This window comes from Neodiprion lecontei, chromosome 3, assembly GCF_021901455.1.
Source record: "Neodiprion lecontei isolate iyNeoLeco1 chromosome 3, iyNeoLeco1.1, whole genome shotgun sequence".
In the NCBI taxonomy this organism is placed as follows: domain Eukaryota; kingdom Metazoa; phylum Arthropoda; class Insecta; order Hymenoptera; family Diprionidae; genus Neodiprion; species Neodiprion lecontei.
The window spans coordinates 34954548-34973181 of NC_060262.1; the positions used below are offsets into that span (position 1 = coordinate 34954548).

Sequence of the window (18634 nt, forward strand, 5' to 3'; positions counted from 1 at the left end):
CGGAGGGTTTTTTCTTATTCCATTCCGTGACGATGATTACCGATTGCTTCGCAACCGACTGCAGATGCAAAAAAATGTCTCTGTTCTTGGTGCAGCTTAAATGTCTTCCCGGGACCGTTCCGGAGCAGCCTGCGTCTCAACTATCCGGTCACGTTTGTTTGCAGTTTTGACAGCTGTCACTGGTCTCTTTACTTTTTCTTCTTCTTCTTTTCTGCCTGCACTGCCTGTCTGCCGTTGCCAAGCGTCGATGTTACCCGCTACTTGTATCGCTGTATCGTGTTACCTGGGCAACGAGCAGCTAAGCATATGTTTGTCTATCGCACACCGTGTCATAGGTATTATTTTGAAAGCTACTAGACCACGTCCCTCGCCTGCTGTGAGAAGATGGCTCAAAACGAGTGAATCGCACACTCTACGTGCGTTGTAACAACCACCTCAGGTCTGTTCGCAAGTGTTTGACGTGTAAAGAATCGTGTCGCCGCGAATAACGTAAAAGGTTGACACATTTTTACACAATAAGTTTGCGGCACATTTTCTCACATAAAATTGCATACGTTGTTTTTACAACGTAAACCGGCCAACAACTCGCGGTGTCGAAAGATCAAATTCAACGGTGAAAACATCCAGCGCAGGTTTGCTCATTATTGACGTCACGGCGCGCCCATTTGTCTGTACAATTCCTACACTCCGTTCCAATTGCGATTGCCGGATACACGAATCCACCCACACGTCTCGATCTGACGGAACCCGGCTACGCTTGTTATCATTGTTATTTTCCCAAGTGTAAGTGTCATCGATCGGGTGTTTGCGTATAACAATTTCACCGTTACATCACGCCGCTAAAGGGCTGAAGCTCCTAACTCGATCAATCAATCGTTAAATCCAATTCCGGAGGTACAACGTCACACGTTGCACGCTCGGAACCGTGCGGAAAAATCGAGTGCATTTTCTACTCGGCAGGTAAATCCCGCGGAGGTTCTTCAACCGTGGAAACGTGGAACGTGGAGTCAGGTGCCCCGACCAATGCGGACCAGGTGAGCCAGGTGAGTCAGGTGAGTCATATATACGCCAGGTGAACGAGGAGCGAGAGGTTCGGGCTCTTTCGAACCTGGTTGTGGCCGTCGAGCGAGCAAACCTGGCCTCTAGTCTGCCTTGGAATCGGTGCGGACCGTTGCCGAGAGGAGCGAAGCCGCAGTCGGATTCGCCGCACCGTCAGCTTTGGAGGAGGGGATCTTCGGCGCACCGCGTGTTCCGGGTTTCCGTAAAATTTTCGCTTTATACGCAGCCAGGCGCATCCCAGAGGCCAGAGCTGGGCTGACTCATTCGTCGTCTGTCTGCTGCACGCTCTTTATTGTTGACTTTCTATACCCACGACCGCCTGGACGTCAGTTTTCAATTCGCCATCGTGCCGTGAACTGCTGCGTATATTGAGCGTGTTTTTCGATTCGTATCTTTGTTTTTTTCAAACTTTTTTCATTTCTTTGGTTCGTTGTACGTGAAAACTCTTAGATATACTTCTTCTGCGGAATTGAACTTCGACTTCGAAATAGGAAGAAAGGGGTGTTGAATAATTTATACAGTGAAACGAAAGGCTGACGGATCGCGATGCAGCTTGTAAATTTATTATGTAATTGCAGTGCAACGTGGTGATGTTGTGACGTATCAACCGCGAGTATTCGACTGATTGTGAAATATAGTTTTCGTAAGGTATATTTGTAATTAGTTTACACAGTGCCTTATAAAACGTGGAACGGTGTAATTAATGTTCCATCTCAAAGTTCGACTCGATTGTTTATTCATTTATCGAAGGTTGCAGTGTATGCGTTGTAAAAATTTTGCAGTGAAAACGTGTTGAGTATCAGTCCGTTTGTTGTATCTTTTGGTGCGATGATAAGGAACCTCGCGTATCGAACGTTCTAGTTATCGATTGACGTACGATTGTCGTCGGTTTTGGCTATAAATTGTTTTTTCTTTTTCTTCTTTTACACTCTTTACACGAAGTGCCTTTGATCGATCCTAACTCGTCACGGTTTGTAAAGAATTAATGATAGAACCAGTGGCGCTCATTAGGGAAATTACATGCATTGTACTCGTGCCTAATTACCAACAATTAATTATCACAGTTATATCTTCTAACAAACCGAACTACCATACTAATTTAAATCGAAGACAAAGACTAAGGATACAATAATAGGCTACTAATTTTAATCCCGCTTTGAAGACGACTTAAATAATTCGTATTTTACAGCACCAGTTAAAAGAATTTACTATATATTACACGTGTGTATAACTGTTGGTAATATTCAAGTTTAATACCTAATTGCCGATCGTGAGTTGCGAGTGTGAATCAACGATTATAAACGCTTTCGAACGGTGGGAAGAATTGCGCAACGGAAGCTAACAATCGGAAGAATGTCCGAATAACGAAAGTAAGAAAGAAACGAAAAGGCGAAGCATAAATCACGGCGTAAGATGCGTACGAAAAGCAACAATTGTTACCTAAATTACTTCGATAAAAGAACGACGCAAGTTGCCTAACGTCGGTTCAAATGCATCGACGCAACCTTGTCGCCCACCTTTTGGCGCGATAAGAAGGAAAACGTAATCTCTCATCTTGACGCAGAGAGAACCTGTCAGCAACGAACGATTATACAGTCTGTGGCCGATAGAAAAGAAAATGTTGCCGAGAAAAGAGGGCCAGATCGCGCCTTACGCCCTCGAAGATATGATCTCGGATCTTCAGGCACGCAGAAATTCTCTGGATCACGTCGACGACGTTGCCGGGGATCCGATCGAGCAGCTGAAACAACGGGAACGGGATTTGGTCCTTGCTGCCGAACTCGGCAAGGCTCTTCTCGAAAGGAACCAGGAGCTCACCAAACAAGGAGAAGCTTTGGCCGAGGAGTATGCCAGTAAATTGGAGGTAAGGCTGGAACACGAGGCTGAAGTTAGCAACGTTATTGGAACGATTCGCGTTACGAGGGGGGCCAAATCACTATTTTTCAAGTTTATGTAGGGAGTTTGAAGCAGGTAGTCAAGTTTTTAAAATATGAACACATTTTGCTTTACTACGATTTACCGAATGTCAGACATTTCTGCAACTGTCGAATAACGATTTTCCGAAACGTTAATAATTACATCGACGTTACCAACTTGAGGCGCATTTCGCGTTTCGGAAAACCCGTTATTTCACAATGTTAAGAATCTCTGTAATGCGGTAAATTATGATAAGGCAACGCGGTAATTCGTATTTTTTAAACTTGCCCACTTTGAAGTGACTAGAAAATAGCAAAATGGTCATTTTCTTCCCCAATGGTTGTTTACGTAAAGTTACCAAGTTCAGCCTCATGCCTGAACAATGCCGCCAAATTTGAGTTTTCGATCGAAAATGTTGATTATCGTACCTGTCGGGTGTCTTGTTATACCCTCGTAATTGAAATCGTGTGGGAGATAATACTGTGCGTGCAAATTGATACAGGATCAATTTACACGGATGTTGATCAAACAGAATCGCCTCACGTGTGTTAATCTTCTTAAATAAAGTTTCTATATTTCCAATTTTAACAGAAGTCTCCTCGGCTTAGAGAGAGAGAGAGAGAGATACTTATTTTTGGAAATTTAATGCCAGACTCGGCCGCCCCGCCGAGGCCTTGAATTTGAGGGGAATCAATTATTGGTGTAGTTTACAAAGTCGCCTAACCCCAGCTTAGCCTCTTCGACTATAAAAAGGCGAAGCAAAGCTTTAGCGCTTTGCGAGGGTGCGCTATACTGTATACCTAATATCCCTGCATATCAGCTGCGATTTCTCAAGCTACGCTTCTTGTGCTTGACGTGACGAAATTTCCGTAAAACCGAATGAAAAAACGCACCTTCGGAAATTCGCTATTACGAAAATTGTTCCGATTGCAAATTCCACAATCTTTTAATAATTTTTTACGGCAAATATATTTTATTTGTAACCCTCCACGCTCGGTGAATACGCAGTTTTAACGGTACAGTTCTGGGTCACACATTCTCACGCAGCGTGCGCTTTAATTCGACACGCATTATCGCTTGGGAAAATCATAAACTGAATAACATGGTCGATCGACTAAGTCTTGCAGTCGAGAATTAGGGACGGCACTGTATAACAGCACATGCAGCGAATGCAGATGGCTTTGATCGAGTATAAATTGCACGGAGTTGCGTATAAATGATGCGTTACGAAAGAGACGAGTGATCGCGTAAAGAGGCTTTGGCATCGATGCGCATTACGATTCACAATGGGTGAATAAATATATAATTGATATCACCGACGACGAGGCGTTTAATTCGAGTTTAAAATCGTGAATTCGTGTAACGCCTAAACGGTCGGAACTCGGAATTACTGACGTCGAAACAGGCGAGCAAATTAGTCGAAGCCTCTAATTCAAATATTTAGAAACAGGACAAACAGGTTTAACGAAGCCTTATCCGGCAGACGCGAGAATTGATCAGTAAATTGGATATCAAGCCTGAAGACAATCGCGTAGAAATTCTCGACCTTGAGCGAGATTGCAGAAAGCTCAATACCGTGCGTAGGCATATATCTGAATAGGTATTCCTACACGAATACACCTTACATTATATTGTACGTTGTACATGCAGATGAAAGAATTCTTACTCACCGAGTCGTTCGAATACGAGAGGCGATAAATATTTTATCTCGACTTCTTGCGCCAACCGATGTTCTACAATTTATTTCACGAATCAGCAGATCGTCTGCCAAAGTGTACGACAGACTGCAGACATCGAATGGGGTGAAACACGATAAAACCACAGTTTCTTCTTTCTCTATTCTCATTTCTTTGTTTTTTTTTTTTTTGTTTTTTTTTTATTAACAGAATCCAATCAATTCGGATATGTCGAGATTCGTCCCCTCTATTTTACTACATTCGGCGAAAAACATCCCTCGATCAAGCGAACTGGTAGATAAAAGCTTGAGCGCGACACATAATACGTTACATTCGACAGTAGCAATTAGCATGCCGGAAATCGCCGCGCACTGCGCGACTTAAACGCTGCAAGCGTAACTAAATGTCTCGTATACAGTTATCGTCGTCACACCGAGCTTTCCCTGTTGTGTGTACAGCCTCGTGATGTGGATCGCTTCCATGATCGAACCATTATTCAGTATGAATACTAGGCTCGATCAATTATAGGAAATTAAAAGATATTTTTAGCACCTGTAAACATAATGGCTTAATCGATAAAAACGTACCCATGTATTTGTTTTGGTACGGAATCAATATGGCCGCCATTGACGCACTTGCGATTTATTTTCAGTTGTAGAATCGTTTCGAGCACTTCCCCGTTATCCGTTATCGTTTTACGTAGAACTTAATGACGGCAAAAATAATCTGTCGCAATTTCACAGCCGACGAAGGTCTCGGAACTGAGAATTTAGCTTGCGATCTCTAGTTACCGTTCGCTCTTAACTTCGTGACTTATTGTATCGCCGTGATCTTGCACGTACCTCTAGGTTACGTTCTTCCCGTACAGCTGTAATTGTCTCGGTAAAACAATAAAGATTCTCCGACCCGGTTTACGCTGTGCAATAAAAATTCGATGCTAAAATACAACTATACTGTATTAACGTATCGCTAATTATTTCATTCTCATCTTTCGAACACGCCGTAGAAACGAATAAAGAAAATCATTCCCGACAAGGCCTGAAATCAGAAAGCGAAAGCGTCCCGTTGTATTTTTGAAGAAAAAAGAAGAAAACGGACAAAAATTAATAAACGTAGGTATAACGATGTTCTCTCTAGAAATCGGACGAAAGTGGGTGAAAAAGAATTTCAACTGGAGCGTCGCGTTACCGCTCGGCACTTGGTTTTTCCACTCTGGACGAGCGATTGTTTTTCCCCTGAAGATTACGAACGTAATTACAGTCTTACGGAATGGTAATTAGGGTGCCGAGGATGCGGTGAAAACAAGTACTCAGCCTAGGTCAGGTTTTGCTCACCGGAAACTCAGGGATGTTTTTCGCGAAAATGAACGCCAGGCCTTCGAGAGGAATCTACCTCTACTTACCATCATCTACCGACTTCGAGAGGAGTCTATTGTTCGAGTCAACGAATGGGAAATGAATTCCGGATTTCTGGCGTAGTGCGTACCTCCGTGGAAGAGCCACGAAAGCGTGGAGCTGAGCGCGCCACTTAGGCAAGACCCTCGGGGCCTCTTGGGCCTTACGTAGATACGTATACCAGACAATGAAGTTCTGCAGGAAAGGAACAATAGCCGGCATCACGCTACCTGCTTCTCCCAGTTTCCTTCGACTTCTGCCTCATTTTTGACCTCCATACACGTAGGAACAGATACGCGCAGAGACTCGTAATTTATGCAGCATGATCCGAGCCTATAAAGACTGTACACAGTGTATACACATGTACTTATAACCTGATACACGAAGAACGAGCGTAGGAAGACTTTCCGGAAGTGCTTGTAAGAAAGAAACCGGCACTCTTTCTTCCCTCGCATAATGCGTTATTATTGTTGTATTGTACAAATTTTATTCACGTGCAAAACTGTATTAAGTATACGTACCCATATGGTATCTCGGCAAGATAATGTCGGCTAACCCACAATTGGCAGAACGCGGTCTTTGACTAAGCGGAAGACGACCGGCCAATTGTTGTACAGGAAGTTTTTTTCTTTCTTCGTGTTATAAACGTGTCCGCATCTCTCATGCCTGAACGTATCGTAACGAAGAGGGAAATCCGTGTGATCTCACCGCTCGTCATCAAATATTCATAACCGTGAAGCAGCAACGGAATTCAACTACCTATAGGTAATGATTTTATTGATATGCGATAATTACACGGCGAAACAGGTTTCTTTGAACGACAGGTAAACAAACGTACTGTAAGAAAAAAAAAAAAAAAAAAAAAATCACCGCCTTAAACATTTTACATTTATTCCCCGTTATATATTTGTTCAAGAAAAAATCAGTCACGGATGAAAATCAATCACGTAATATTTTCACTGTGAAATAAAACATGTTTTCCGCGATCTATTCGTTAAGGTCATTTTCTTTTTTTTCCATCCGACAGACTGTTTCACATAGCAACAATAAATTCGTTTGATTATCAGTCGGGTATCTGAAATGATCGATTTCATTTCTTTATCGATGCACGATCGCTGATATTTTTCTCGAAAGACGGTCTGCGGATGAAAAAGGCAACGAAGATTACTCGTTACCGTTATACCCAGTAACGAAACTAGCAAGTGACTGAGCTAAAAATTTTCCATGTCATTCTACGACCGCTGGGCTAAGCTTTGCTGAAGACTCCCTTAAAGCGCACAAAGACCACCCGTACAGTTTGCATATGGAAGTGGGATAGGTATCACCGATTAGTCGGTAGCGCAAAGACCGCATGCATTTCCGGTAACACGATCATTTCTTTCATAGTTGTTATCGCAGAAATCTGCGTATTAAATTTCGTGTTCAAGTTGCACGATCACGTCGGCGAGCCGAAGCCCTTCACTTCCGGTTCTTGGATCACAAGATATGCACGCGTTGACACTCACCGCCTATATTATTATATATGCAGCCATCCGGTATCATGTACACCTTAGAGATTTACATAATCGATAAAAATTCTCCATTCGATGCGAACGCACGTTGAAAACGAGGATGAAATTAGTATGTTTAGGAGAAATCGTTACCTCGCGTCTTTAGCAATGTTTGAAATTTAGTAAACCGTGATAAGGAAAATATACTGTTATTTTGAAAAGCCAACTTCTTCAAAACCATTCTAAAATTGCACAATAATGAATGTTTCCCTGATGTTTCGTTACGTTAACGTTGGTAACTTAAGCCTCGTTGTCGAAAGCGCATACGAGCGGCAGTGATTTTTTTCTTATTTTTTTTTTTTTTTTCATATTCGAGTCATTATTCTACGGTAAAAATTTTATCTTTGTATGTTTTTCGCAATCAACTCTTTTATATATAACTGCTGCAGCCTAAATTCAAGATAAGATAATAATATACCCGTGCCATTAGCTTCCAGGTGATCTCGTTATCGTTATTTAAAACCTGAGATAACGGCGATATAACATGAAAATAATGACGTTCATCGCTCGGCATGTGAGGGAGAAAATATTATCGCTCTTTGCTATAAAATCAAGTCAATTTAGTCTTTATAAATTTATCGCACAATTTTAGATTCCTACTCTATATTAAAGTTAATCGTAAGAGTGGTTATCTCATCGACGCGAGCATTTTTTCTTACGCTTGTTATCAAACTCCGTATTACTTTCTGATGACGGGTGCGTAATAACGGCGTTTATTACGCACTTCACGCAGAGCTGGCAATTTTATTCCACTTACGTAGAGCTATGGAGTCGTAAAACATCTGCGGCCGAATATTCTCCCCGTCTTGAGTTAATCAATCGATCTAAGTTTCAAAATTTTATTCCTTCGTTTCTTTTTTAACTCACTAATAAAAATCTCTGAAGTATCTCACCGAATAATCCCGGATTTGCAGCGAAAACACGTTTTCAGTACAGAAATGTGTATGTTACGTATACGTGCCGTATCAGTAGCAGTAGCTTGATTTCTTAAATTGAAATACGCGTTCCGGCGATATTGCGCAACTACAAAACCAGCATTACGTTCAGTGAAAATAATTTCTGTACGTGTTTTATATACGGTTCGAAAATTAGATAGGTTGTAAACAGTTTGCATACAACAAATCTGGTTTCATTTTTAATCCGATACCAATTCGAACGATTCACTCGCCACATGCGAATCCTAAAAGAGAATCAGCTGCTGAATGATAGGTGAGGTTTGCACTTGTGAAAACAAAGATATGGAGTACGGTATAACGATCCGTTTGCACCTTTACCTTCCAATCTCGCGGTAACATTATTCGAGATAATCTACGACATGAAATGAAAATACGGTAGACAGTTTCAAGTTGTAAAATCCAATTACATATATCCGACGTCGCAGATTGTCAAAAACTTCGGAAGATTTCCTTTCGCTCAAACTGGGTTTAAAAATCGCTCAATTTCATCCTGATAATGAAATGGTCATCGGCACTTTACCCGAATAACGCATGCTCGCGATATAAATATTCAATAAATTTCCAATGCCGACTAATGTCAAACGGTATAAACGATCCCATCACGATGAACAAATAAACGTGCGATTTTTTTACGCGTACAACGTAATGCCGTCGATTATCTGCGGTAATATCACCGCCGTAATTTAGCCGGTCAGTTTACCAAATTGGCGTGCAAACAAAGAGTTGGGACAAAAAACGTCAAATTATACGTGAAAAAATTCCATTGTTCAGAATGATATTAACGTTGAGTTGAGGCCTTCGTTTTACCTTGAACGCCCCTCGGACTCCTGGGAGTGGATTGGACATGTTGAGAGAATCACACGCGCAAGGTCTCCGCCTTTGAAAGTCCCGCGATTTCACGATCGGGTAAAAGTGAAACAAGTTGCAAGATTTTAAGTGTAAGCAGCTGGGTATATTAAAGAAAAAACTAACGATAAAAGTAAAATAAAACCGGTTCGCTAAGAATTGAACCGGTCTGTAAGTTGGTGGTTCAATCACGGAATTAACCGCAGTCGAATCGAGTCGAGTCCCTGCAAGCAGTCGGTTTTTTTTCTGCATGGTCTTCTCGTTGAGAATAATTTTTAAAAGAGAGTTCACCATTTCGGGATAAAAAAGTATTAGAATTCGATTGGTTTTATTGGGTGAAAAAATATTCGAGAATACACAGGACGGCCATTGCATGCGAATTGCGAGAGGCGCCGGATACGTTTCGTAAAAATCCTTGACATGAGAATCCTTGACTGGGGCACCATGGCTTTTATACAATTAGAGATTGCGTCTTCGGCTGATCCTCGTGCCGACTGCCTCTGTGCGTTGAATCATTATTTTCCGTGCTACTAGGCTGGAATTGCTTACAAATTACGCCGTTCACCGAAGAACCATCCGTACGTATAACGTTCTGGTTCCATTGACGCGTAATCGCGGGTATTTCAAGCTCTTTTCTACATATATTATACGACCTGGACGGTCATACCGGATTTTCTTTCCGTCATTACCGATTTTGGAAAGCCGCCGTACGTTCCACTCACCGTTTCGTAAGCAATTCACGTATCTTGTATTTGCGTATAACCGCATCTCGCCGAACAGATCCTGTATAATATACGCACACATGTCGATACGTACATATACATTTATAAATACTCGCCTACGGTGTGTTAGTCTCGAAAAAATTACGTCATCGCTTAACATATGTCTGAGTCGAACTTGCGGCGAGCGGTGATTTGATCCTCCAAAATGAGCGTCCATCCAGTTATACCTGATGATGAATCGTACCGTACCTGTGACATGTTCTATGCGCAACGCGTTAAAAAACTGGCGCGATTCTTTCACGCTCCTTCACTTTCGTCAAAGTAATAATAATATTATGTTATGCCGCAGGTGGTGCAGTCGCAAACAACGAGAATGGAAAAATAATTAGTTATACACACCCTATAGGATCGATTGTATCTATACTATACAATATACATATTTTTACACACGTATGTATGCACAATGTGTAACGACGCATTAACGTAACGATATTTACCGCGTTTTCAGCAATGAGTAACGGTAAAATAATATTCCCGTGATGATTATACAGCCACGTTATGCTAAATTTAAATAAAACGAAAACTAGTTTCAGAAGTAAAAATAAGGCTTATACTTTTTTGCTCTACCTTATACACACGACCTCCAGTGTATAATTTGCTCACGGCTAGACTGGCGGAATATTGTTTTCACTTCGTTAGAAACACTCGCAATTAGCTGATCTGAATGTCCGAATTTTGAAAAATGTATACAAGAGAAGTGTCCGGTTATTAAGCGTGAAAGTTTGCAACAATCTCAGACACAAGCCTCGTTAGTAATAATTTTACGATTCCGAGATAATTTGATAATTTCAGTGGAACGCGGTAGCGTGGAGTTAATAATATAATCGCATCATTTACCAATCATCCGAAAAGCTTTCACGTCGCACGTAAGATTTTCTTGGTTCACGCATATTGTGAATCGATGCGATTATGAAACGCAAAGAAAGTCCGATTTATAAGGCTGAAGGATTTTCAAGACGGAACTTCACAGCGAACTTCTTATATTCCGTATTACTTTAAAATTTGAAAAAACTCGAGCACACGCCATACCGAGTTTCGGATTCATAAATGATTTTACAGAAACTGACAAACCATATATATCGTACCGCAGGTTGACAGTAACAAAAATTCTCACGGACATCAATGCGTGCTTAACGATGACCGTAAAAAGTCATCGATCCTTCACGAGTCGAAACAAAGGTGCGATATTTCAAAGACCAGAATCATCGGGATTCTCGAAACTTCGGCAAGTTGTTTCTCGATTTCGTTTCAATATTTTCGCACGAATCCATCGTATCACGGATTAGTGAGTACAATTATCCTGAACGTTTAAAAAAAGTACAACGCATTTGGACTAAATTCTCGTGAGAACGGAATAGAAGAAATTTCTAGCGAAATTATCCAACGTTTATACACCCGCCAACACGTTTCGAGTGTAAGCTTAACTTTTTCGCAATTATACAGGTGCTCCTGCATATATGGGGTACGTAAAACGGTGCTCGTAATTTCACGGGTAGTTTATGTCTTGCTCTAGTTCATATCTCCCACGAGTTCCAGCCGTCGGTTAAGATTTTATAATCAGGATAAGCTAATTGGGCAAGATTCGCGTCCCGGTGTACGTAAAATGCCGACTCGGATATAGCAGACCTCTATCGTAATATCTTTTCCCGGCATTGCGCAATTAATCGTTGCGCTGATTCAACCTCACAATTAGCTAGGTGGTATGGTTACGGGACTCTACGACATCGGACGGCGTTGCGGCTTTCGAGCCTCTCTCGCCATTCGCTTCGCAATCGCTCCAAAGAGTCGACCACGGGCCATTGCCTCGACTTTTGAAGTTATACTCGCTGCCCGCTCGCCTTTGTCAACTACCTCGAATACTTTGCCAACTCCGCACTGACGTTGCCCTCGGGGAAAGTGAGACCTCCGTTCCCGGTCCCCACCCGTAAAAATGCATTCGTTTTATTCTACAAGTATACGCGTCGACGCTAGATTTTGGAAATCCATTGCCGCTAACGTGAATAGTAATTTTCGAGCACTTGGTCGAGCGATTTGAATTATTACCTACTGCACAGAAAATAAAGAATTCCGATAACCTTTGTTTGCTGTCTTTCATTCCTTTTTTCGATAAGCCGTAATGAATAATAACGTTAGGTTCGGCGAACCTGAACCTGGATTCGTGTCGGTGATTTTTTCACGATTCTGGAAGATCGGGTATTTCGGAAGGAAATTAGAACGTGACTGAACCAGAAATAATGCTGCTCGTTATAAATTTCTTTCAGGTTCCCTCTCACTTTGTGAAATAATACTTACCTCGTCCCTTTGTTGTTCGATTTTTATGAGTAAAAATATACCGTTCACGTATCGAACGTTTGCGATTCTGCGTCGCTGATCTCGCAACATCGCCTGTAATCCGTACACATATATATATTCCCTTCGTAAACGTTGTCTGCCATATATGAATCATACAACGGTGTGTAAAATCGTCGTATATCCGGGACGCTGTTCTATAACAAAAGGCGTTAAAGAGTCAGGCAAAGAAGGTATATCGAACTCTTACACCGTCCAGCCAAGGTACCTTTAACAGCTCAGTTTGAGCCTCGTCACGCTCGAGCGGTAGAAGTGGATCGAATTCGCGTATTGCAAAAAAAAAGAAACGTGAACCCTGCGGTCAAAGTTCGCCAACAAGGACAACGCTCGTGGTCCCGGCAAAAAGTAGACGAGAGAAAAAAAAAAACAAATTCACGTCAGCATTGTTCGATAACTAATTTGATCGACGATTCCAAACTCGCTGGCAACGGTATCATTTATCTCTAGACGCACTTCGTACCGACTACTTTGCTTTTTCCTTCTATTTTTTTTTTATTTTTTTTTTTTTGGCCAAATTTCGCGATCCATTCAAACGTTCTTATTTGGTACGGACGGGGATGCAATAGCGGCAAGACAAGTCGAGAGCGTATGAATCACTCTCGTATCTGATTAACGGTGATCATTTAAACCCGGTATAGTACCATAGGAGCCAAAGTTTAAAGCACGGTGACTTCGACGATAACATTCAGCGAGACCATGCGGAGGCTTAGGTAGAATGTAGGTGATCACCAGGCTAGCTGGAGGTTGCCAATCGATCGGTGACTAACCACGGGGACCAAGGCCATGACGTTTTGCCTGCACCTATCTACCAGTTACTGGTTCGATAAAGTTTCAACGCACGGTTATTATGCTGAAAGAGTCGCGTGTGTACTTAAGATATATACGTAAGTGTGAAATGGCGTACGTTAATCACAAGTCCTACATGGACGTTGTAAACATCGTCAAGACTTTCGCGACGCATCGAGTTTGTTACGTATTTTGTTTTATTCTCAATTTTTATAACGCAAATATTTACGGAAGAACCGTTTCTGCATAGGATCGGATTCACTCAGCTGCAGCCAATAGACAACGCGATTTTATACCTTTCATTTCGATCGACTCGTATGCCTATTTCTTATTTTTTTATTCAACGTACGAAACAGGATTCGTTTACTTTTCTTTGTCTTAAAATTCATGAAAACCGCGTTGTAAGATGAAAGAAATTAATTTCCCTGATACATAATTATGTTAGTGTGTAAACGGGATAGGGTTACCGGAGTGTTAAGACTGCGATGTGTTTTTTTTCCGCAATTTTAAATTCCTCTCTTTCTCTACTAAGTATTGTAAATTCTAATTTAGTGTTTTATTTCCAACGAAACTTTTACTAATTACCATGCGTTATTAATTAGGAATCGTGTTGGGTAATGAGCGCCGTATCCACAATTCTTAGCAACCTTTCTCAATTCAAAGCGATATGCTTACATTATTACCGTATAGCAGCGAAAGCTGAGACAGTTACTGTAACGAGCTACCTGTGGCCGGAACAGTAAGCCAAACAAACCACCTGTACGACCTCCCGTTTTCAAAAAGCAGACAGAAAACCCTGTCTAATGCTCGATTACCAGGCGTGTATTTTCCATCCTCTCCGACAGAATTTGCAGGGGTTTAAAATTAGCGAATGAATTTTCTTACTTGCCCAATTCGATTGTTCGTAAAGCGTGACGTCCGCGTCGTGAGCGAAAACCACAAAGCGCGGTTGTAAGAAATCGAGAAAAAAGAGAAAGATTCAGCGGTCTCTTCGGAATGATATTGTATTATACTAAGAGCTTATTATACGATACGAATACGATATTCATTGCCTACTTCAGCGAGCGACAGAGTTTCGACGATTCTATACTCGTTTGTGAGACACGTGCGAAATAATATCCATCAACTCGGTTTACTTTTCGTCGCGAAAGTAGAGAGCAGGTTTGAAATTCGTATTGTATGTATAATGCACGCGGCTTCGAAACATGAGATGCAATTCTCTGTAATATAATCGATCGGCAAAGGTTACGCAGAGGGAAATATTTCTTACCTATTATAACTGCAGCGCACGAATAATCGCGACCACATACCTGCATCGATTCCTTTGAACTCCCCGACGCGTCTCGTTCCCGCGGATATCACGGCAATGAGCCGGTATTCTTGACCTGAAAAAAATCAAGAAGAGGAAGAAGAAGAAAATATTCTCTTTCACTTCCCACGCTAACTTTCAATATACTGACCCTGATTTTTGCGATTCCGCAAGCGTCGCCCAACAGATATTTATTTTCGTACCGCGGGGTAACCAGTTGAATAAATATGACGAATCTCCCCAGAGTCTGGAACAAGAGAGGTACCTCCTGAGACGAAGACTGGAGGAAGCTCACGACGAGGGCGAGGTCAGGGCACTGGAGCTGCAGGCCGATTTGGAGGCCCTTCGGAATCAGTTAGAAGAGCAGGGAGAACGTGCGCGACGTGCGGAAAGGGAGCAGGCAACCCTGGTGACGGAATTGGCGGCCCAAAACACGCGGCTTGCCGATCAGCTCCGAGAGGCAAACAAGCAGGAAGAACAGCTCCTAGCCGAGCTAAGGGTCCTCAGGGATAAGTGCGCGCTGAGGAACACCACCCTTCAGGACCATGTCAGCAGCTTGGAGATCCTCAGGGACGAGGTAAGGCCATCATCATGCGGACGCGGAGACTCCGGATCAAGAAAAATTACCCCGCTGAAGTGGGACGTGAATTTGAACCGTTGGTTGGTTTCAGGTACAAATTGTCTCAGCCCAAAGAACCGAACTCGAAAGGAGATCCCTGGAGCTACGGCAGGAAAGGGCGCGAGCTGTTGCCGCCTTGGAAGAAGCCGAGGAGAGAGCCCTCGTCTTGGATAGACTTGGCCACGAAGCTGAGCACAGAGCGAGAACGGCGGAACGGGAGAGGTACGCGGATGGAAAATTAGCCATCATTATTTACCTACTCCGGAAACGGTCCTCTAAGGGCGAAGCGTCGAACACGGACCATGAACATTGGGAATCAAGTTATCGGAGCGTGTTGCGTGTTTAAGTAGAACGCGAAGTGTGAACTAGATGCGGCAAGGAGAACTCAAAACCGGCATGCCTAATTCAAATTTATATCCATGTTAACGAACCGCACGTTAGATGTATTAATGTGACTTGGTTACAGGGACGAGCTCGCCGCTGCATTGGCAGCCCTCGAGGCGGAAAGAAGAGGAAGATCGGGTTCGATACAAAAACCCCCGAGATCACTGCAGGCGGAAATGGAGTGCGAGGAGAGCGGAAGTTCTTTGGGAGAACCCGAGGACCTCAAAGCCGAAGTAACGAGGGCTTGTAAAAGAATGCGAGAACTCTGCGCTCAGCTCAGAAGAGGCGAAGACGACTCTGGCCTTCAGAGCGATTGCGACGAGTCCATGTTGGTCCTGGCGAACGGTGCCGATGCCGAGGTGAGAGATATAAATATGAGCGCGATTAATGTAAACACCGACAATGTTTAGTCGTCGAATTTGAATTCTTGCATCTCGGTTGTTGGTCACCTTTATCTGGGCAAAAAACTGACTATGAATCGAATTGCGATCGCACTGTCTTTGATCATCGACAAGTATAAACAAACGTGATTAATTACCGAGCAAGCTTGGAGCACCGATCTCACCAAAGAAAAAGTGATTCGTGATATATCGAAATGTGATAAATTAGCTGATGGAATTTCACAAGTAAAATGAAGTAAAGAAGCTTTCAATTTCCGCAGGCAAACTGTCCCGGGGCGTTGTCGGAGCTGACGGAGGAGTTGTTCAGACTGGCATTATCCGGACGAGGCGCTCCTGGGGAACTTGGCCTGGCGGTGGAATTGCACAGGGTACGAGAGGAGCTCGAGCATTCGAGAGACCAGCTGAAACAGACGCAAGACGAGCTCAGGCGAAGAGGGGAATCGCTGCTTGAGCTTACGAGCAAGTTGAGCGTATGCGAGGCCGAGCTTCGAGGTGTACGGGAGGAACGAGACAGAGCCAGAGGTGACATTGAGGATTCGGCACTGACCAAGGACGAGGTCCTGGCCCAGGCTTACCAGGTCAGGGACCAAGCTGTCGCCCGGAAGAACAGGGCGGAAGTTGAGCTGGCAAGAACGAGGATCGACGTGCTGCAGGCTAACAGCCAGCTGATGGAGGCTATCCAGCAGAAGATCGAGCTGAGTCAACAGCTCGAACAGTGGCAAATGGACATGCAAGCGCTTTTGGACGAGCAAGTTAGAAGTAAACTGATGCCGTCGAGCGGTCCGGTCAGCGGTAACGGGGACGGTTCGGAGATCGTTGTTCCGGCTAGAAAGAAGCGCAGCACGAGCGCTTCGAAGAAGATTTTCGGACTGTTCTGAAAGTTGTTGGGTTGAGAAATTTCGCCGAAGATCCGCAATCTTCGGCTCGATTTTTTATCATGGGATCAAAATTTTAACGCGAGAACCTATCGCAATGTGATTATATATTATTGGGCGGAGGGCGGAAATATGACGCGGCTCTTTGTCATTATTGCCGCGGCATTTCTTCAGCTGGGAATCTGCGCTTGGATGTTGACGAAGATAAATTATCACCGTTGGTCGTGATTCGCATGAATTAGTTATAGACGGCGTCAATTAGTCGAGCGCATTGGACGTGAACGTGATAAGTTAAAAAGAAAACTTGTTTTTCGAAGATTTTTACGGACTTTGTATAGGCATCTTTGTACCTGCGCTGTTGTTTAATTGCTCGAGATTGATTTTTAACGGTCATTTCACAAGACGTTATAACAAGCTTAGAAGTTTCACTGCAGAGTGCAGACGCTGATCATTCGGGGCAATTAAGGTATCGTAAAATCCTGCACGTTTCACGAAAATTCGACGAGTGGCTTGAAAAAATCTTGCGTAATGCCAATTAGACTTGAAGAAATTACTAGTTAAATTATACCTCGTCGTATAACTCGACATTTCCATCCAACGTTCATACATTCTATTTTACATTACATATATACTTGAACGTATATACTATACAGAAACTACAGATCAAATTTCTGAGGAAAAATCAATTTAACGACTGTACGACAGTTGATGAATTCATGTTCATTCGTCCAAACACTGAATTTTGCCTGAGACACGAAGACCGTCGAGTACACAAGGTATTGATAAGTGGTTCCAGTTTGACGCTATTTACCCAATATGCGAATGGAGTGAGATTGAGTAAACAAAATGATGTCTTAAATTTATTTCTCGTTCAATTTCAAAGAATATCCAGAAGTATATGAGCAAATAATTATAATGACAAGTTCGTAAATACGTGTGTGAGTACAGAATACCTCACATAGCACTGGGGCGTGTCGGCGCAAAGTAAGAACGAACGTGTGTGTAAGGTCACTTTTAAAAAAAGTATCACACGTCGCTTCACACCGATGAGTCAAGATTTCGCCAACGACCCACGCGAAACGTGTTATACTTACTTTCCTTCCTCCCCACGGATACTTTATGCCTATGTCCGTTCGTCCGTCCGTCCCACATGTGCCACTCTTGGGCTTGATTGTGAGTGACAAAATATTTATTTATATATCGAATATAGAAAGAAAGTTACCGGAGATGTGGCCTTTTAGAATTTAAACAAAAGTGCAATAAATCGCATTGATCGAAGTGTTGTTGTAGTGCATTTGAGCGATAAGTAATTCGTTGACACTTAACAAATGTATATGTACAATGTGTTTGACTTCAATCGTATGAATATATATATATATATATATATATATATATATATATATATATATATATATGTGTATATGTATGTATATTCATTTAAATATGTAATGATTGACATAAAATAAGCCTACGTACTTGCAAGATTGTAAGATATTTCGTTACCGAATAAGCGTACGTTATAATACTGCATATTTATTTAATAAAATTGACTGTACAAATGTAAATCGCTGTACCTGTTACACCGCTTATTTCGTGTAATTACATCATCCGGATGCAATGCATAATAACCTTGGTTCGGTGCAACGAAAATATTTGTCGAAACACAGTTGCCTTCGAACTTATACCTATATACATATAATACTCTTCCAACTTTACTTCCGTGAAATGTGC

At 42.4% G+C, this 18634-nt stretch overlaps 1 protein-coding gene across 1 annotated transcript; it reads left to right on the forward strand.

Annotated features, from left to right (window-relative positions):
• The first annotated feature begins 1139 nt into the window (after positions 1–1139).
• Positions 1140–18468, forward strand: LOC107219006 (bicaudal D-related protein homolog). Its single transcript, XM_015657060.2, has 5 exons — positions 1140–2923; positions 14869–15201; positions 15296–15465; positions 15710–15986; positions 16289–18468. The coding sequence occupies exons 1-5, from the start codon at positions 2678–2680 to the stop codon at positions 16904–16906; spliced, it is 1644 nt and encodes a 547-aa protein (XP_015512546.2). The 5' UTR covers positions 1140–2677; the 3' UTR covers positions 16907–18468.
• The last annotated feature ends 166 nt before the right edge of the window (positions 18469–18634 follow it).

Bases quoted from the DNA above. Each gene is read 5' to 3' on its own strand.
- LOC107219006 (XM_015657060.2), top strand. From the start codon at position 2,678: ATGTTGCCGAGAAAAGAGGGCCAGATCGCGCCTTACGCCCTCGAAGAT. The intron at 2,924-14,868 runs GTAAGGCTGGAA...GAATCTCCCCAG, and splicing joins AGTATGCCAGTAAATTGGAG to AGTCTGGAACAAGAGAGGTA. The intron at 15,987-16,288 runs GTGAGAGATATA...CAATTTCCGCAG, and splicing joins CGAACGGTGCCGATGCCGAG to GCAAACTGTCCCGGGGCGTT.